Here is a 21991-nt window from a genome sequence, read left to right as displayed (position 1 = left end):
GGGCTCTGGTGGAGTTGTCGAGCACACACTTCGGATTTTGTGCTATGATTTGGAACTGGCGTTTGCCCAATCTTCGATGACGTCGAAAAAGCAGTGTTTTTGCTGCTTAGTGATGTGGAGACATGGATTTATGTTGAAGGCTGGTTCGGAAACTATGGTCGTCGTGGTGGATGCGGCAGAATCCGAGAGGACAAACTCCTTTCGGGTTTCCACAATTTCATCGATGTATGCTATCATCGTGCCCTTGCTGATGTGATTGAGCTCTTGGCTGAAGTTTGTCAGCATCACTTCCACTTTTCCTCCGTGCAGTCGAGTGATCCTTCTTTCAACCAGAATTTCAAGGGCGAGCAGTAATCGTTGGTCGACATAGATGACACCTTCTACGTCTGCGAGTGTTCCCGTGCCAACGGAATGGCAATGTTGGAGCGAGGCGAGATGCTGACTGCAAGTTGTCTCCGGTGCTTTGGCTTGGTCTCTGGACAGTGTTATCGACTTTGACTTTAGGTGACTGACCGCCGCGATGATTCGTAAAGTCCATGCCGAGAATTTCGCTGTGTGAGGACTCTTGAAGGATGAAGTAGGTCGCAGTGTAGGTGCGGTCAAGCACTCTAACTCTTGCTATGCAGATTCCAGTCCTCGTTATAAGGATTCCTGCAACTAACCGAATGTGAGGACCATTCCACGTCGCCTTGGCTTTCTTAAGCTTGGCGGCGAAGGGCACACTGATCAAGTTTAGTCGGCTCCTCTATGTACTTGAACGGTGGTGTTGTGGCCGTTGAGAAGCCCGTCGAGGTGCATAATTGTCCTCGTGCATTGCAGTTGGGTCATGGCATCACATTATGGCTGCATTGGGCTGTTCTGTAGATGGCACGTGTAGACGTCACGTATTCTTTTGTCGGCGTATCCTTGGCTTCGATGCTTTGTCGGGATGGCGACCTGTCGTTATGACGTCGTGGAGATATGTCTTCAGCCGTCGTCATCGTCGGAGGAGGATCTTTGGTATTTCGACGTACACCAATCACATCTCACCTGGTTGCTGCATTTAGTTTTCCGGAGAGGGGCTTACGAACCGGCTCCGGCTGATCCAGTATATGGTTGGCGCTGTGGCAACAGGTAGCGTCTTGGGTACGGCAAATGCGTAGGTCGTCGGAGTCTCCACTTTTCCTCGGCGGTGTAGTCGGCGATATCAGGAGGCCGTTCACGAAGCTGCAGCCACGGCGCGTTGACAGAGCAGCCTCACTATCCCAGGTCGCAGTATGGGCAACGGCAGTAGACGTGGATCACTTATCTGCAGTGGCAGCAGAGCGGGTGGTGGTCTGGAGGGCGCCTCTCATCTGTCTTCTTCGGGGAGCTGCGCTGGGCGACGGGAGGGCAAGCTGGTCCCTGGCGGTCCCTGGCGCGGGCGGGGAAGGGGGAGCATGACGGCGGACTAAGGCGGCGTAGGTCTTCGCTTCCGGCCGAGGCTGCAGTAATTTGGGGACTCGAAGTGACAGCTGAATCTCCTCGCGGACGATCTCTGCAATAGATGCTGAATGAAGCTGCGTCGAATGAGAGAACTTCTGAAGCTCCTCCTGCACGATCGCTCTGACAGTCTCACGCAGGTCTTCGGTGCCCACAGATTGAACTGCGGCATAGTTGGTTACATTCATGGGGCGGTAGAATTGTCGGTTCCGCGTTTGCACTGTTTTCTTGATGCTACTGGCCTCGAGAAGAAATTCTTCGATGGTCTTCGGTGGCCATCGTATCATTCCGTCGAAAGCTCTTGCTTCACACCACGCCTGACTTTCTTCTCGAAGATTTCTGGGTCGACTGTTGGGCTAGTTGGTCGTCCATATTTGAAGTAGTAGCTTAGCGCAAATAAAACCACGGACACAAGGAAGACAGACAAGGACAAACCGTATGTCTTCCTTGTGTCCGTGGTTTTATTTGCGCTAAGCTACTACTTCAAATTTCCGGCTCGGTGCGGCGAAATAGATGTTTCATTTCTTCCGTAGAGATGGCAACGTTCTCGTTATATAGCTGCACTCAGGCATCCAACAGAATTGCGGACCTTTATTTCCTAACGACGCTGGTAAAAGTCCTCAGGAGGTTAATGTGAAACGGGTCCCACGTTCTAAGGGCGGACTCCCGATTCTTGAACCCTGTCCATGTGGCGTAGCTTATCCACAGCGGTCCAGATTCTTTCGAAAATCTTGAGCCAGGTTTTTGGATCGTATGACGAAGCTCCACGGAAGGTGGGTGGCTCCCTGGGTTGTTGAAGGATAATGGCGGACGCTGAAGCTGCCATTGTTGTTGTTGACTTGGCGACAATCTCCCTGCTCCTCTGAAGCAAAAGTCCGTGTTCCACGGGCAGCCCTTGGAGTCTGCGGTTACCTCTCTGTTCGTTGGTGACCATGGTGTTGTTTTCTTGGTTCAGGTTTAGATCACGGCTTTGTTGGGGCGTCCGGGACATGAATGTGAAGCACCTCGACCAGATGTCACGTAGTAGTGACGGTAAAGAACACAGTAGCGAAACTGTGAATGATGAAACTAAGTTTTATTTGGTTAACCTATACCCGCAAAAACATGCTACACTCGAAGCACAACGATAGCGGCGTCGGCGATCACCGAAATCTGATCTACCGGGCTCAGGTTTTATACCTGGTTTTATCAGGTTTTATACCTGAGTCATCGGAGGTTCCAGAAAAATTGAAAGTGCCTGCGTAACTTCCAGAAAGTTCTACACAAGTCGTGTCGCGCATACAAGAAATCAGATTACGCAAGGTTAGCTGACCACAGACAGCGGGTTGAACCATCGATAACGTTCCAGAAACTTACGATACATGCAGGCGCGTTCTAAGCTGAGCGATAACATTTGTTTCGACCGTGAAACGCGGTCACCCGAGAAAGATAAACAAGTACACGTGTCAATACGTACATATAATTACATATCATATACGCGACTCCATATGAATCTCGGTGGGGTTTATAGATAAATTTCAGCAGACACTCTGCTTCATGTTTCATGCTCTACGTGGGGACTAATTCAGAATACGTGAGAAAATGGGGCTCTCTGGCATTAACAATGCTTCACGCTTTCGCCTTATGTAGGGTGGGAAATTCGGTGGCACATAATTATTTATGCAAAAGAGGTGTAGCACGAATAAAAGAGATTTGATGAAATCTATAAAGAAACATAGAGCCATTCGATATATACCCTTAGTCATTACGACACCTGGATGCTTCAAAGATTCGAATGAGCCGAGGTCATTTTTAAAGATTTGTGTAATGATTTGATGTTTTTTTTTTATTTACACAGAAGGAAGGTTTGGTAACTCCCAACATTCTGTGGATCAATTCTTCGCTATACTAGCCGGTCTCCTATGCCCTACCAGATGAGATAACTACCGTCTGACTGACCGGGCGGCGCGGACTCTAGAAGCTAAAAAAAATCAGGGCCGTTCAAAAGATCAGTCTACGTGAAAATGAAAGTGATTCCTTAGTATTCAGTGGAGGAATGATTCTCTGCTAAGCAACATTTCCAATAAAACCTAACGCCAACGCACGTGCTAAGCGGCAGCAGTAATTAGGATGTCATCGTCAATTAGCATGACGTTTATGACCTGTTAAATGGTTACCGCTGTTAAAGAAGAGCATTTGTGGGATCTGCATCCGTAAAAAATTCAGTCTCAGGAAATTTATGCTCATGAGCCTAAATCTTCGTCATATCGTACATGCAGAATATTGTCCCATGGGACCATCAAACCACAACGTTGCCTTTATTGATAGCGCACCGAGTGGGACCATTGTCGTCAACAGTTTGGTTTTGCATTCGCTGTCTCCAGTTACCGGCATCATTTATCGGTATTTCGTCGGGTTTTATTGGCCTTTGAGTAGAAACACTCATACCGATCAAAACAGCATCACTCACCCGGACTCAAACTGGATGCCCATAAAAGCAGACCTATGAACCGCGCGATGAGGCAAACGGCGCAGCAGAACAGAAATGCTTTCTTGCGTGTATTCTTCCTCTTCGTCCCTGCGAACCACAATATTTCCATCAATATATTCCTTTGGCTAAATGCTTGCCTCCCTCTAATCAACCAATATATTCCTCGCACTGCGTTAGTGCAAAAAATGTAATAATTCGCTTAAACGATGCGTCGTAATATGGAATAGCGTAAAAACGCGAATAACCGGTTTCATATAATTTTTCAATTAGGTTGAATTTGTTTCAGTTGAGAAAGTTTAATAGTGGGAGGTTCCGTATAAATTAATGTAAAAGGAAGCTTTTTCCCCGCGCAACTACTGCACCAGTTTTTATGACACTTGTTGAATTAAGAAGGACGAACTTAGTCCAGTTGTAGTGCAATACTACGTGCCACAATGGTCCGCTCACTAAAGATGATGACGACACGACCAGCACTATGACAGTGCGTGAGTAGAGGACTAGTTGGAAGAAGTCTTCCGCCTTATTGAGGGAGCTTGACTAAAAAAATATAATTTGTGGACACTGGCATCAGCGTCTGTCTGGTTATTTCTTCACAGTCATTTAGAAACAGTGTTACGATTATATTGCATTATATTTTTAAAATAAATCATAGCAAAGTAATAATGAGGCCTAAATATATTTTACAAACTCTCCAAAGCAGGAATAAATGCTATCATTTAATTTCATATGCTGCACTTAATACATATAAAGTATTCCGAAATTAGGCTAAGATGCACGCCTTTGAAGTGTGCCTGCAATCTTCTAATACGGCTTTAGAAATGCTTTTGTAATCCACGCAACAGCTTTACGCAAATTTTATATCGCCCATTTAACATATCCAGCCACTAAGGACCGTTGTCCTTATTTTGTCTCCTTTGCTCACGGCTTTTATACGTCTGCGTGTCGCATTGATGATTCGTTTCAAGCGTGCTTGAGTACAAAAACAGGCTTGAGCGCAAGCACCCACAAGCAAATGAATTTTGTTCGTCTCTTTCGTAGAATTCTTAGGAGCATCGCCACAATTAAGCACCAATATCAATCTGTACTTAAGAGGAACATTAGAATATTTCTCAGTGAGCCATAAAAATGTATCAGTGGCCGTTCCGATCGAAACCCAAATTTTAGAACATGGTTTATATTTTTATGTTAAAACTTCATATATGTATAATTATAGTTATAACATATTTTTATATTAGAAAAGATGTACTCTTAGCTTTTCAGTGCCACAGTAAATATTACAGCTTTGGCAGCATAGGCGTACAACACGCTTATTTCTTTTGAAGGATTTGCGTACGTTAATTGAAATAGCCCTTCATTTCAATCGAAGACCCGGTGTTAGGTTGAGACCAGAGACACAGATGTAAGTATTGCTGTTTAGAAAGAAAAGACGCGCATATTAAGGTAACGCACATGTGTAGCTGTACCAATGAATGCAGAAACGCCGTTCCTACCATTGTTTTATTTCTGTAATAATAAAAAGAAAACCTTAGACAAAGATTTTTACTTATTGGAACGCACCATTCGGAATACATGTTTCTCGCCTTTGATGAATACCGTCACAATAAAGGGTCATGAGATTCATGACTAATCTAAAATATTAGTTAGAAGGCATGTACCTTGTCTTTCTGCTTTAACAAATTGAAATATTGCACGAATTCCTACGTTTACAGAAAGCAGTAAGCGGGCGCATTGCAATTGCTGCAGTGTGCAATTTTCTTGAAAGTTTTCGAACGTAAATGAAAATTTCTTAACCTATTATTAGCAGTAAAGTTGTGAGGGGTTAGAAAGTGCGAAAATGATTAGTGGGACTCACCTAAACCCGCACTTGTGGCGACTGCTGAAACGGTAAGGAGCAAAGAGCGACAAAAAAGTGAAAAAGCAAAGTCGAGTAACGCCTTCACTCTGCAACTAAAATGCGGCATATCATCCAGAGGATTGAAGCCAAGGCATCGTCCGAAGACCTGTGCGAAGCTTCTACGAAAACGAAATTTCTCAGGTGTGAATCTGAAGCTATAAGCTGGTGTTAGAAACCCCGCATTTCGTCGCATTCTTTTAGGATTAAAATTGTTCCGCCTCACACCATAAACTTACAAAGGTTGCAGGTATGTTTAATACTTGGGTTACGGTCTGCCCAAACCAGATCTTTCTGGTTTTTTTTTGTGTGTGTGTGTGTGTGGGAGGGGGGGGAACGGAAGAGGCCTGAACGAACGTGAAATTAGGATGCATGTTGAAAGAGATCATTAAGTAGTAGGTAAATAAAACATTTTTGAATTTGAAGTAAGAAACATGGGCAGCCAGAGATTATAACTGAGACTAAAAATGTTCGATGTACTTGCTAAACATATAAATAAAAGTAAAAGCGTGAGAACCTGAACTTTCAATTTTCGGTGATAATTTTACTAGAGCAAATTTCAGTGCACAAAGGTCAAGAAAATATCAATTTTAGTTATCTTTTATAAGCTTACCTTTTCACAAGTATGACTGGTAAATTGGATTACGTAATGCACTGATATGTTGCAAACTAATTGAACATATTGTTGCCAATCAGATTAACGAATTTCTAGATAAACATTCGATACTGTCTAATTTTCAACACGGATTTGGAAAAGGCTATTCAACAATTACACAACTTGTCACCGTAATTCATTCACTCGCCTCATGCCTCGATAAAAATGGTCAAATTGACGCCGTATTTCTTGATTTTAGCAAAGCCTTTGATACAGTTCCACATGACAAATTAATACTAAAACTTAAACATTTTGAGCTCCCTGAAATATTAATCGCATGGATAGCAAACTACCTAACAAATCGCCGCCAGTTCGTGGAAATTAATCAGCAACAGTCTGGCTGTCTTCCGGTCACTTCGGGAGTTCCTCAAGGAAGTGTCCAAGGGCCACTGCTCTTTTTACTCTATATAAATGATATTGCTACTTCAATCCATCCCAGCGTGCAAATTAGGTTGTTTGCTGACGACTGTGTGCTTTTTAGGGAAATGACTTCAACCAATGATCAAACTGATATAAATGCTTCTCTAGCTGACATTACTGATTGGTGCAAAACATGGGGAATGCGGCTGAACGCTGAAAAGACGGTCTTTCTTCGCTTCACTCGTCAGAAAGCTCCGCTAACCTTTAGTTACACATTAGGTTCGTTGGCCTTGCAGGAAGTAACAAAATATAAGTATTTGGGCGTCACAATTACTAACAACTTATCATGGAATTTACACATTGATAATATCTGTTCTTCAGCCTTACGTAAATTATACTTTTTGCGGCATAAACTTAGAAATTCCCCACCTAATGTAAAACTGCTTGCTTATTATTCATTAATTAGACCTAAACTTGAATATGCATGTGTTGTTTGGTACCCGTTTACTAAACAAAATATTAAATGTCTCGAAAGGGTACAGAAAAAAGCCGTACGATTCATATATTCTAAATTCTCTCGCTATGATTCCCCCTCACGAATAATGCGTGATAGTGGCATTGAAGTCCTTCAGCAGAGAAGGCACCACTTAAGAATTCGATTTCTTACCATGCTTATTAATGGAGACTTACCAATTAATCCTGCATCGTATCTGTTCAGTACAACGTCTAGGCTTACTCGACACCATCATCCCAATTCACTAACACCTTATTTTGCACGGACGGATGTATTCAAGTATTCTTTTTTTCCCCGAACTATAACAGACTGGAATAACGCGTTGTTGCCTGTTTCAATTGATTGACTCATTGTATTACTGTTGTATCTTACCACCTCACTTGATTGAATAATGCATTGTAATATTGCTATGTGTAACCACCCTGCTTGGACCTGTTTTAGGTCTGCAGTATGAAATAAATAAAATGAAAAATAAAATAAAATATAAAGTTCTAAGATCTTATACAAAGGTTGTTTGCGAAAGCATTAAGATCCTTCCTGAAGTATGCTTCTATAATAATAATATTTCACCGGGCGTCTACTTGCGTCTCTGATCAAAAGAATATTACCATATCTATACTCCGAAGTGTTTTTACGGAGTTGCTGATTAAAACGAACAGCATAACAATACAGTTCGTGAACAGAGGGGCTGGTGAAAATCACGTGGTGAAGAGTCAAATAAACAGAATGCTTTTAATACCCCAAGCGCAAATGCTTTTGGCTTAGACCGAGTTCCTTGTCTGAAGTACGAGATCGAAATGAATTCCAGGACTCCATGTTGCACAGTGTACAAAAAATTCGCAGCTTGTTACACTCCTGTAACACGTGAAGGTGAAAGCCTCCTGCACAAGTGGTAATGCATCAAGTTTTCCAACCGGAGGGGTCGGACTTGTCGTAAGACATAAGAACTTGCAGTGTCAAGTAAACACATTGCTCTGTCGGGCGATTTCTACTACGACACATGCGAGCACATAACACTTTATCTGAGGGTACTTCCGTTCTGTCTTTAGTTCTTTCCTTCTTTGTTGTTTCGTTCTGCATTTCGTTCCTTTTTTTCGCTTCTTCTTTCACATTCAGCCATTGCATCTTTGCTTGCTTACAGGCGAATGAGACATTCTGGTTTATGCTTTTCGTTTCAGGTGTGAGCCATTGCTGATGATATTTTTTGAATCATTTGACTATACGCCGCTTTTCTCAGGTATGAGCCATTGCAACAAGCCACTTAGGTTTTTGCCCTAATATGCAGCCATGTCATGTAGGTAATATGACGCAAGGGTGTCATCTTACATGATTTCATTAGGAAGCCTTTGCATAAATGTTGCTCCTAAGCTAAAGTTGAAATTATATTCAAATGGAACGTGCTCACGCTGGTAATTATGTCTGCAAGTGCGTTTTAAGACTGCGTTCTACGCAAAAAAAAGGGAAATCCCAACATTGTAGTTTCCTGTCCCCTCATTCCACACCGACCGTCCGGGCGACGCAATTTCGCCACGAGTCACAACACACACACTCACTACGTGGCCTTGGGAGGCGAGACTCTCCGAACTGGACCTGGGAAGCCAACTGGCGACCCTCGACCAGGCCCGGCGAGCCGCGATCGCCAGTGGAGCCATGTCCTGGAAATCACCCAGGAATAAACCGCGCAATGGTTTCTTCAATAATAAAGTTCCTCCTCCTCCTCCTAGCTACTTTGGTAGGAGAGCTTTCAATAAAAGAAATAAAATTCCTTTAAAAGGGGACACCATACTATGGCGGAAAAGGGCGTCTATTGATGTGGAAACTTCCCATAACGCATCAGGAGGCTCTGGGTGTATGTGGGAACAGTCAGTTCTTGTGTTATGAAGCCATCCTGGCTCTAGTTATGACGCAGACCGCATAGACACTGCTTCGTTTTTGTGGGTGACCTTATTCCATGGTTTCAAAGGTAATGAGTACATTGCATCTGTAGTGTCTTGAACGTCTACCGAATACTTTGTTCTTTATTTAGATTTCTAAAGCTAGCTTTCCTGTGACGAGCTTTCTCAATTATTGGCAGCGTAGCAATTTTGCATGTACAACATACGAGTATAGTTGGCCCCTGTTATGACAGGCAACTTGAAGACGTGGCTTTTGTCATTAAACAATTTAAGTGACAAGCCCGAGCTTGAGGATCTAGCACTTCGATGTCATTTCAACAATGAACAATGCTGCCATTAGTTTGACAAATGTGTAAAGCAGAAATGCTCACGTGACAACTTTGAAAAGTTTCTATTGTTCATGGTATGTAACCACTTACAAGAAAGCGATAACCCTTTGTGAGGAACTTGTTTCTCTCGGATTCATGCAATGCAGAATGCAATTCGTTTACTGTCATTACCGCAAGGGAAAACATTCGCACTATCCTATAGAACGGCAATACCAGAAAATTCAGTTTTTTTTTCCAGTGGTCTTAACCAGTTTGCTACGAGTGTCTACATTTGTTGACACTGTTGTAAATCCAAGTACTCCTGAGCGATAACTAGCGGGACATTAAAACCACGCGCCTTGTTTAGCCTGGACTATGGTCACGAGGCACGATAACTGTAGAGACAGGCTTGTAGCCAGCACTATTTTTTGGGGGGGGGAGGGGGTGAGAGGGGGCATAAGGGCCCAATAATTATATTATGTTTCTCATGCTTGGTGTACCGTATTACAACTACAGTTGAAACTGTGCTTGTTTTAGTTGTTCAAACGCTCGAATTATTTCCTTAAATCGGGAAGTTCGCAAATTCGAGGAAAAATTTTTGGACCCTCGAAATCTCAAATTATAACATAGCGACACCGAAATGCAAGTGCGGCAATGTATTTGCCACTCCCGCCATCTGTCGCATAAACCGTGAAATAACGAAAGCAACCACCGCCGCCCCTGTTGAGTCGGCGGTTCCGTGCTTATGCGTGGCGCGCAGCCTCGTCAAAATAAAGCTAGGGATGTGACCATGGCGCCCAGATGTTTTAACGCGATAACTTTAGAGCGCATGGTCGAAGAAGAAACCATGCAAATCAGGACTACAAAAGAATCACAGCTTTTTTGTTATTCAAGGAATACTTCTTCAAATCGAGTTCAGCGAAGTTTGTTTCATTAATTGGGGTTGATGGAAACACTGAACCGTATGAGTATCTACCGGGAATTGTAAATTCCTTCGTTATATCGGGAACATCCTGTAATGGGGTTTCGTTAGATCGAGTTTGAATTACATTGAGTGGGCCTCTGATGTGCCTGAATGCGTGTAGGATCCTGTAGTTGTCTCGGGTAGGTGTACAAAGGTTATGCGCCTTTGTTGAGAAGCGACGAGCCAGTCATAATAGAGGGTAGGGCGCCCGCCGAAAAAAAAATATGATTGGGGAGGCGGGGAGGGGGGCGGCGGAAGCGCAGTCTGCCTATACCCTGACTACGCCACTGTCCGGAGGGGAAACTTCCCCGTTCCCTGCAGTCAGATGATGTCACGATTTATATACGCCCCACGTCCGCGAACTGGCGTGCTCGGCGGCGTATTTCTTTCAGGCATTTCAATACATTCTGCATTGAACTCCAATGAGGCTCCCGATATTATATGGCTTCGCGCTTGCGGGTGAGTTACGTAAGCCGCGTGCCGAGCTCGTCAAAAGCACGTGCAAAGCGCCGCGGTGACGAACGTGGCACAAAATAACTATCCGCGTGGCTTCGACACACAAACGTGCGTGAGAAACTGACTAGTTTAGCACACGACGTGCGGCGGAGCGCTCGATATCTTGCCTCTGGGAGGCAAACAAAGGGGTTGCACTGCACCGCGAGCGCTGATCGACTAAACTCCCTCAATAATTTTAAAGCACGAAAAGGCTTTTATCCAGTCGACGACGCCAGGAATAGGCTGATCGGTGACATGTGACCTTGCTCCGACCCTTTGCCGCCGTGAAAGTTACTGCTCGCCGGGCGAACAGCGCGCGTTTCGCCTGTTGTGCAATTCACTTTGCTGCGATAATTTCCTTCCGGGAGGGCCAAAATGCGTTGTTACGATGCGCGTGGGTGCCGAAACTGGACGGAGGACGGCAAGAAGTTACTTCGTATCCCGCACGGCAAACAGAACCTAAGCAGAACAAAAGTATGGTTGCACACAATTGGACCAACAAACCTTGAAGCGTCGGTAACTGCACGACTATGCGAGTAAGGTAACGTAAAGCTATACAAAGGTTCCAGTAGAAGTGCACACGTGTGTGTAGAGCTGTGATAGTATGCCATTGGCACGTGCACACGCGTTTGTAGAGTTTTGATAGTATTTCATTGGCGCGCGTGAATGTAGACGGCCTAGGTGCGTGGAGATTATTGATTGTAGTGCATTATGAGCCCGTTGACTTAGCACATGCAGTCGTGGACTAAGCATGCAAGCAAATAGCGTGGCAGAAGCGCATGAACTCGCTGACAAATAACCGCATTGCGTTACGTGCGATAAACATTCGTCAATTTCAGCAGTGAATTCTCCTTTTATACTTTCGTGTGTTTGTGCGCGCGTCGTTAACTGCGCTTTACAACATGTCCAAAAAGTCATTTCCAATTCTGCATATTCTAATCGTATTTTGTGCATTACACATGTGAATGAATGTATTGCTAAGTGCCTGCAATACTCTGCTTTTAAAACCAAATACTGCATAGCCACTGCCACTGACTGGACATAAGATAATAAAAATAGAATGCAACAAATCAAAGTACATGACATTCAGCTGTGAGCTCATTCCTTCCAAGCTTCCCCTACACTCGAAGGTGGTTCAGTAACCGACGATGCCATTTTACTGATGAAAAACACACAAGTGCAAATTAACATAGGAAAGATGCCAGAAGCGATGCACGGATTACCAGCAAAACAAAGTGCAATATAGCCAGGCCAATCCACGTGCGTTTTGTAAAAGGTTCCTCTAATGCTTACGGGGCTTTAGCGGTGCATGGAGGCGAAGTGGCATAAAGACAACAATGCGCGTCATGATTCAAGTTTACGTGACGATGTCGCACGGTTTACGAGAACGGTGAACCGCATTCACACATGCGCGCACACTATGCTCTATGTTGGTGTGCCGCGAGATTAGATCACGCGCTGGCAGCCCGAACACGACCGAGGAGACTCACCGTCACGATCCATACCGCCGCTTTAGAATGCCACGACAGTTGCACTGGCTCGTAGCACTGATCCACAAAACACGACAGTTAATTGTCCTGCAATCGCTACACGACAGACACAGTCAGCGACAAGAAGTCTGTTCGGGCAGTCGTTTCCACACACACACAGGATGTTGTTTAGTTGCCGTGAGGATAGCACGTTTCAGCGGCGATATGTCGAAAGTTTTTCCGCCCGAGCTACTGCCAGCCTTCATTTTTTTTTAACCCGCCGTGGTTGCTCAGTGGCTATGGTGTTGGGCTGCTGAGCACGAGGTCGCGGGATTGAATCCCGGCCACGGCGGCCACATTTCGATGGGGGCGAAATGCGAAAACACCCGTGTACTTAGATTTAGGTGCACGTTAAAGAACCCCAGGTGGTCAAAATTTCCGGAGTCCTCCACTACGGCGTGCCTCATAATCAGAAAGTGGTTTTGGCATGTACACGTAAAACCCCAAATATTATTATTCTTTTTTACACGCATTCTTCGTTAAAAGTACCGGCTATCTGCACGCCGCCAACTTACAAGCGAAAGACGTCACAGAGCAAACAGAATAAAGCGCAAGCGATCACCAAGGCTCGCGCAGACAGACACGAAACACATCTCCCGTTGGCTTCGGCTCGGACTCCGTGTTGTTCATCGTCAACTGCTTCGACTCTTTTATGACTTTTATACTTTATGACTTTTCGACTCTTTAATATGTATATATATATATATATATATATATATATATATATATATATATATATCTTGCATAGGAATTTTGGATCAGCCGCTGTGATGGCTAAGCGGGAGGTGGGTGGTGGGATGAAATCTCTGCCGCGGCGGCGGCTTCATCTCGATGGGGGCGGAATGCAAAAACGTCCGTGTACCGCGCATTGGAGACAGGTCATAGATAACATAGTTGGCAATGTTATCGTGCCTCACTTCGGCGTGTATCATAAGCAAATCCTGGTTTTGGCACAAGGAACGGCATATTTTATTAAACCTTTACTGCGTGTTTCCTTAGCGGGAACAGAAACGCTTAAGGTGTTGCGCACACATTTGTAAGCAAACTAAAGATACGTATTTGCGCTATTAATCGGTGGGAAGAATGTGGCTGACCTGGACACTGTCGTGAGAATATGCGATCAATTTCCGTGATCTTCGTAATTATTGCCTTTATGGCCAATATATTTTTGCACATATTTCTAAAAATGTAACGTTTAGATTGTGATCATTGAAGTTGGGAACGCCAATGTCCCAGGACTTTAGATTTCAGATGGACATACTTGGTGCTGCACGAAACCCAGTGGCCAAAGTATGGAAAAGCGTTTGAAAATCCAAAACCCTTCTTTTGTCGACCATGCGTGGTGCAGGATTGATATGTTATCTATGCATAAACTTACCACTTTCCCGTGTTTCTTCCGTTGCGTCCCCTGTAAAGTGAAAGAAAATAGAAGAAATTTCGCTCAACTGTAAAATAATATAGATTCAGGCTTTATGCACTTCTTGAAGCATTGGTTGAGAATTTGGCCGGCGGCACTGTGTAATCTAAACGCCGGGAGCAGTACCAATACGTAATCTGTCTTAGGTAGCCTATTTTTCACGTTGAAGCTGCATGTCTCTTAATCTTACTAGAATGCGGCAGGACGGCCCCCAACATTGGAAACAGGACACGAAGCCAATGTATAGCGCATTCAGCAGCCAGGCGAATTTTTTTATTCTCTTGTTTTATTTTTCTATGCTTTAGTCTGGTAGTTCTTCATGTGGAACTGATCTTCAAATTGCATTGGCCCTCAATTGTAGCTTTTTGTGAAACGCTAAGTAGGTATATGTTGGGCTAATGATAATATATATATATATAAACGAGAAGAAAAGGGGTTCACCGAGGGGCCCAATTTTTATTAGTCATATCCTAAGAAGCCAACAAACACTGACACCAAGGACAGTTGTCCTTGGTCTCACTGTTGGTTGGCTGCTTATGATATATATATATATATATATATATATATATATATATATATATATATATATATATATATATGAGATATTTAAAGTATTTAAGGGGCTCACCTTTCACATTATCGCAAGAAACGAAACTATCACATGGAAAAAGCAGTTGATGTACGTCGGGCAGAACACTGGCACGTAAAGGGGCAGTGTTCCAAATGCAGGCTGGGCATAGTATGAGGACCAGCTCGGAGATTTGGCAGTTGGTGTGGTATCGGAGGGCATGATTTGATTCGGTATACTTCTTTCGTATATTAAGGGCAATCCATGATGGCATGGATAACGCCGAGTCGCAGCATGCGCCTGTGCTCACATCCAGAGCAACATATGTTTGATCTGACATTAAATATACAAGGCGTAACACCGCGAAATGAAACCACAGCGCTCTAAAGGTTGTGCCTAGAAGACATTTGTTTTTTGCGATATCAATTATATGGACACTGCAGGCGGAGTTGTGCCGTCGTCGTGACCGTGATGTTTCGTACGGGTGAAGCTGCATGAGGGTGACGTCACACACCGGTGACGTCACAGTGTGACGTCGCCGGCGTTCACCGCGTGTTTCGGGACCGGTACGTCCACAATGTGCTCTGGTACCCGGTGCATAGCTATAATAAACAGGGTCGGTGAAATAACCGTGCCCTATTATGGTAGATTAAGGTTGGTACAAATTAAAGGAAGGCGGACTAAGCTGGAGAATACGCGGTTAAAAGTGTTTACATCCTTTGGGCCTGTCTTCTCCCACAACAATTATCTTCATCATCCTTGCTTGCGTGTTTTCATTCTTTAATTCTGGGTGCCCGGTATTTATAGGTCACGAACGGCATGTGCGCTGTCCCATCATGAGATAGCATTCTCGAAAGGAATGTAGCCACCGCACATTTTTTTCGGAAGGAAACTCAAGAAAGGCAGATGATTAGTGTTGTGAGTGAAGATACGCCTCAAAAGGTGTAAACATTTTGCATAGTGTAGTCGGCAGGTAAAAGATGTCGATCAGTTTCTATAGCCCCTATTTAGAAAAATACCCAAATTTCAAAGCACCTCTATGTCGTTTACATTAACTAAAGCGCGCTCATGTGGAAGCCCCTATGTGTAACTCAAAGAACATATTCACGGAACTGCTGGAAAACACTGTGTGACTGCTCCTTGCACATTGGCTATTGGTGATTATGAGTAATGCAGTGCTCTCGGTCGACACGTCACCAAGCGTCTGGCGTCCGATTGAAGCGAAGCGAAGCCGCAGTTAAAATCTTGACATCACTGTTGCGCGCTCGAGCAAAAAGAGCAAATTCTCTTGAGCCCCTCATTGGCTCCCGTTGTTGTTAAAGGGCCCCTAACCCACTCACATGCCAAAGGCGGTCCATTGGTTTCTGTGTCGCATTCATCACATCCCCCGCGGACGCCATCTCTCGCTACCATTGCATTCATCTAGAAGACACGTGCTCATTACGTCGGTATTGAACGTCACCCTGTCACTCCTTCTTGATTGACACGACCATTCACTGCCGCTCATCAAGACTCGCGCGTGTTGGCTACACATTTTAGGTGCCACACGAGCGGTGGAAAACAGACGACACAAGTTGACAACGGTTGATTGGGCACAACAGGAAACTGAGAGAGACGAATAGGGGCGGCGTGTGAGTGCACGGTAATAGTGTTGCTAGCAGGCGGATAGGAAATGTCCCTTGTAAATGGTTTCTTTGCTACCTTCAAGGTTTGGTGACATCACACGCTCGGCACTGTTAGGGTCACGGCGGGTGAAGAAAAAGCCAATATAGTCCGGAGAGCTGCGCGCAGTTTCTTTTAAACAGCGGAGCTGTATACGACTGGAGTCCAGGAATTTCTTCGCTTCCGCAGCCGAAAACTCAAACTGCCTTCCAAGCTCCTTAGAAGGCAGTTGCAGAGAAGCGGCAAGTGTAGCATAGAAAGCAGAGAGTGACGTCACTGCACTTTCATATGTAAAAAAATAGAAAACCTTGTGAGAGCGCTATGGAAGAGCCATGCATAGTTAGGACTACCGAAGAGCAGCGCGAATACGATGAGCGAAGTAAGGAACAGCAACGTCTTTATGCACAACAACATCGGGCTCAGGCTTTGCAGGACCCAGTTCAAGGCAAGGTCACATTGTTGTACTTGATCACGTGATACCACAGTTTCGCGAGCCAACCACCTTCAAAGCGTGGGAGCCCCATTTTCTTTCATTATCAGTGGATGTTCAAGAGCCATTTAAGAGTAGCAACATCATAGCTGAAAGCGTTTTCGGGTTAAAGATGGCTCTTGGGACCAATATTTTTTACCCGACCTGTTCCCTTCCTCTCGCAAGCTTTACTTCAATGTATCGCAATAAAGAAGGTGTTTCTAGTTCATGAGCTGCAATGGCTGTTCACGCACACGCGGATTTGGTAGTTCGGCGTAGAATACGCGTTCAGTGCGCGTGCTATGGCCTCAACGCAACTTAGCTAAGCCGTGTTGTGAACAAACATATCACCGCTCTTTTTTTTTGTCGTATTGATTGCACTGTAAGTAAGAAAGTATTGTCGCTGGTGTATGCCCAGCAGAGCGTGCCTCAGTGCCTTTAAAAGCACAACGCTAAGCACGACACCGGTATCTGTCGACTGCACACCTGTCGAGGCGTCGTTTATTACAAGAGGAAGCACACTGAGCTCTATAGTTAACGTTCACTTACCCATCTCTGGTGCCGCAACCACGAAGGTTCAATGGAGTGACTGGAAAGAGGCCTAATCCTGCAGTAACCTTGAGCAAACGCCGTGGCTGAGACCTCGCTGAGTACTGGCTTCTTTTCCTTCTCCTTTGATCGCCGGTCACTTGCTTGCTTGGTTGTTCCTCATTTGTGGCGCTTACCCACTACTGGAGATTGGTCAAGGAGATAGCAGTTAAATGTTAAAGGATAAGGGGAGCGAGAAAAAACGCAAAGGAAACAGCGATTCACGGTGAGGTACAACACCTGTCGTAGATCACTGACGTGGGTTTGGTTTGATTTTTCTGCACTGAATGCGTACACCTACCGCGGATGATTGGGCAAGATTTGGATGGTATTAGGCAACTTCTATTATTCTAAAATTAGTAAAATGGTCCAGATCAACTGAATAAAAATAACCTAGAAACAACTTCAGAAAATCCTCCGGAACCAACTATAAATTCCTGCACGGCTGAGCAAGCATCTCTGTGGCAGCTTTAATTCTTTTTGCTTTTTTTGTCACCTAAGCCCTTGGCTCATGCCCGGAGACTTATTGGAGAAACAGAATACGAAAAAATATATTACATTATATAATAATTCTAAATATATTATATACCAAACATTTGGAGCTAGAAAGAAAGTGCAAATAGCTTTGGCATGTGACAGCAATTACACCCCAATTGCTAAAATGCACCCCAACTTGAACACCTGGCCTTGCAAGTTTGAGGAAACTGTAAATAAATTCTGAGAGTCACTATAATGAATTCTCCCAAATGACAATTGAACTGAAGTAGCCGAACGTGCCCTGTAAACTGTCCTCTAATAGTGGATAAAGCAACCATTGGGAATCGGCACAAGATCGGGTGAGTTAAGGAAATAATTGTATGCGTCTAAAAAGACGCACTATACAGAAAAATTTAGTAGCTAAAATGAATGATCATGGAAAATCTTCAGAACGTATCAAGGAAATCGTCCTTATACAACTATGCACCTAGCCTCAGCTACACCAACATCCCTATTGTACTTTCCAAGAAAGGAGGCTACCGGATGGGAAATATTTGTGATAGTTGTGCAGGCTTGAATAGTGTGCCTGATTTTGATTGCATGCATATATGGTGTGCCCATTTCTGCAGCGCCATCATTTTTAAGTTTTACGGAACTGATAAAAATAACCCGCCTGCAGATAACATAATTCTATTCCTTGGTTTTAATTATTCAGAGAAGCGGACATTACTAGCAAGAATATCAGAACACGGAGTCAAGTAATTAACAAAACGTCACTAATTATATTCTGCATTATTATTTATTATATAGCAATTTGCGAATTACAGCCGGTGATTTAGCGGGGCGTGTCCACTTGGAATGAATTTCCAGACAGAATGACGCCATACTGGAGATATGCGCCATCAAACTTGCCGTAAAAATGACAGTGTCAAGAAGCCTGAAGGATGACAATGGACGTTGACGGAGTTACGACTGTGACTTTGCGATGGCGTCATTGTTCCATTGTTGCCGTTACCGCTTCTTGCTCACCCCAATTCAGCTCGTGTCTTAAACCTTGCAAATTGGTATTCGACGGCAGATGGATTGGGTAGTGGTAAAGGAGAACACTACAATTGCTACGCTATAGGGCGAGTACTAAACATAATAACATTTTGTACTTTGACAGCGTAGATTCAACTGAATAAAGGAATATAAAAGAATTGTGGCAGAGCCCCTCTCTCGATGACTGTCGGCGGTAACGGGTTATCATTAGATCAATACAGCAACACAACCTGTTTCCACTGTCGAAAACAGTTGCCTGTGAGGCGTTTGCTACAACGGGACTCGCATTTCGCGCTTCGCTAACAGCACTGGCGGCAATCTAGTGTAGCCGTCGCGACGCCTGCGCGTGGGCTCCGAGGTGCATGGAAACGCTCTGCGTGCGAATGGGTAAAACGCGCCGCGCGTAAATTAGGCTCTTCTCTCGTTCCGTCTTGTGGCCACGCTACGCCATCCAGTGACACTGCCGATAAATCCGCGCGTGCCCTCCCAGACGAAACAATTAGGAGGCCGCTTGAGCATCGCCTTTAGGAGCGGAACGCGAAAGCACTCCAATATCTCTGACGGCTTCTCACGCTTCCGGGCAAAATGGCAGCGTGTCCAGCCGCGACGTTTACCGGAAACGGCCGCGGCAAATGTTATGCACGAAGCCGGGCTTTCTGGTAGAAACATGGCCTCTTGCGTCAACCGCATTCCGGTGGAAGCGAGCGCCATCTAGAAGGGTTTCGAGGAAGCGGGCACGTCGTTCCGTGGACTCCTAGATATTAACGCGCCGTCGCTGGTCTACGAATGGTTAAAACGAAGGAAGAGAGGTGTGAGTTTTCGCGTAACAGGACGTGTTTTCTCTTTCATTCAAATTACAATCCAAGGGCTCTCATGTCTGTAGGTTGTGCGTATGTCGTACTTTACGATTTTTCTACGTCTGCAAGCTTGAGAAATACAATTGGTCAAGTAACTTCATTGCGCTAGTTGGGCGGCCTGGTTATGAGTTGCTCGAAAATCGTTTTACCGGAACCATTTCCTATGCTGGAAGCCGACACCGGATTCTCTGTGACACGGGCCCCTTAAACCTTAAAATTGTAGTGCTCCGGAGCCTGGGAACGCCGATAATTGTTCTCCTACTTGCCGCACACTTTGTGCCACATACTCAGTAACCCAAATTCTCGAGTGGCTCATTAAAAACCGGAAGATACCTAGTGTATTTATTCATTGCACAGCTTTGGAAAACGTGGGCATGAAAGGTGTTCGATGAATAGCCGAACGTACCCAATCTCTTTGTTGCGCAGCCAAGCAGGCGGGAAGATACGGTGTTAAGCACGCGTAGTAACATACATAGCGGGATGGTTATGGATAAATAGGCAGACAGCCCGCAGAAAATGCGCGAAGACCCTAAGCCTGCTAACGCAAAAAAATCATTAAATATCTCCGGTGGCGTGCGTAATCGAATCCATGTCACAAGGCCTCCTCAATGACAGCAATCCGACGCTTTCGCAAGCTGCACTACATATGCATAGGGTACGTGGCGCTTTTCAATGAACGCCTTTCACGGAAACACTTTATCGACCAGCGAGATGAGTGAATTAGGTATGTGCCCACTCTGACTTAGAGCAACTTTCACTTAACCTGAAGTAGAATCGATGGGAAATCGCTCGAGTTCTACGGAAGAGAACTTTTTTGAAGTATCGTCGAAGTCGTCTTTCAGAAACTGGAGAACATTCTTCATGCGCATTGGCCATATAATGTTTCTGACATCGGAGTGCTGGTAGCAAGGAACGTCTGCTTGTCCTAATTCACGTCATACGCTCATTCATGTCGTTCACCGACCAATACTTCATGTGGTAAATCCCAATAAGTGACCGCGTAGTTGTGAGTATGGTCTCTTTTGAAGATGGTCTAGGTATCACTCACAAACAAAATTCTTTCCATGAGAGCGCTTTAAGTTCTTATAACAACAACAATTAAACAAAGTGGCAGTGCACACATCCTCTTGCCTCTCATTTAGTGCCAGTGAAAATGCATTCCAAGTGCATTACCATTGTCAGGGTTGTGCAAGATCTAAGGTAAAATTGCATTAGAAAAGTGCAGCAATTTTTTTGCCAGATTGTACATAAAAGAAAACATAATACTTGGGCTGAAACAAGCGCAGTAAATAATGAACAATACAGCAGAGTAGCGATAATGCTAAATTTTTAAATCAAATGACACAAATGGATGTTGTTGTGACAGTTTGCCATTCGTTTCTTTCAATTATATTTCCACTGGACTAGAGTGACGGGGCGCCTAATTACGAACTGGTATTCCTCGAAACCCAGTTTAGCATTGTGCTTGACGCCCTTCAGCGCCGTCTGCTACGCGCCATTGTGAGCGCCATTTCCCGTACCTGAGTGGACACGTGGGTGGGGTGGGGCGGCATTTCTTGTGGAAAATTCTACCTCAGTGAAGGAAGGTGGTCGCAGAGGCCACGCGGGATATTGGCCCGGGATAGTCCCAGGCCCGTCAACAAAATTTCATGAAAGCTCGGCATCGACAGACTAACCAATAGTCTTCGAAAGCGTCAGCTCAATTCCACGAAGACCGGAAGCGGCTCGTTCGCAAAGCAAGGCAGCGACCCGGGAAGTGAATGAGATTTGCATCTACGTGGGCGCGGTGGAGTTTCATCAATCGCCCGAGCGCTTAAGATGCGAGCAATCGCACCACTTATCCGGCAAGGTGATCGTGCAGTATGGTCGCGAAGGGGAAAACGGGACTATGATTTGAAACAGAGGAGACGTTTTAGGCACGCTCAATAATTGAGCGCCTAGTTAACCGTGAGCGTAAATAAATGCACGTTCTTTTCCCCTTTCTTAACACTGACATCACTATGTTGTGGTTTAAGGCTCGCCTCCCAGAGGAACAAAATACGATCACCACTCGTGTCACGATGGCAGCTCATGCGCTACATGAAATCAAGACAAGCGATCTTGTTTTCTCTAACTACGACAGTTCACAATGTGATTAAATTATTTTTTGTAACATCAAAAGGTTTACGTGGTAATTTCTTTTTGAAAGCTAAGCCTCTTTCTTGTGCTTGTAAAACAGCGAGATTCTAATGCGATTGAAATGCAGTTTACGAGTACGGAACATGCGCAGTTTCTCCACTAAAAAGTTTCTCAAGTTACGCCTGCGAAGCTGTACCGGCTTTAGCTGTGAGCAACGAACCCTTACAAAAAATTATTGAGAAGGCATTGAAA

At 44.6% G+C, this 21991-nt stretch overlaps 1 protein-coding gene across 1 annotated transcript in view; it reads right to left on the bottom strand.

Moving 5' to 3' along the window:
• Positions 1 to 21991, bottom strand: part of LOC135914501 (uncharacterized) — a 45490-nt gene that overhangs the window by 14721 nt on the left and 8778 nt on the right. Inside the window, exons 2-6 of the mRNA XM_070522860.1 lie at positions 17208 to 17389; positions 13921 to 13950; positions 8905 to 9006; positions 5784 to 5807; positions 3911 to 4018 (exon numbers count right to left, since the gene is read on the bottom strand). Of these exons, the coding sequence (XP_070378961.1) occupies positions 3911 to 4018; positions 5784 to 5807; positions 8905 to 9006; positions 13921 to 13950; positions 17208 to 17211 (268 nt within the window). The 5' untranslated portion in view covers positions 17212 to 17389. The remainder of the gene's footprint in view (positions 1 to 3910; positions 4019 to 5783; positions 5808 to 8904; positions 9007 to 13920; positions 13951 to 17207; positions 17390 to 21991) is intronic.

This window comes from Dermacentor albipictus, chromosome 8 (assembly GCF_038994185.2).
Source record: "Dermacentor albipictus isolate Rhodes 1998 colony chromosome 8, USDA_Dalb.pri_finalv2, whole genome shotgun sequence".
Taxonomy (NCBI): Eukaryota; Metazoa; Arthropoda; class Arachnida; order Ixodida; family Ixodidae; genus Dermacentor; species Dermacentor albipictus.
Note: the sequence above shows the minus strand (reverse complement) of the source record. Positions and strands in the feature narration are given on the sequence as shown.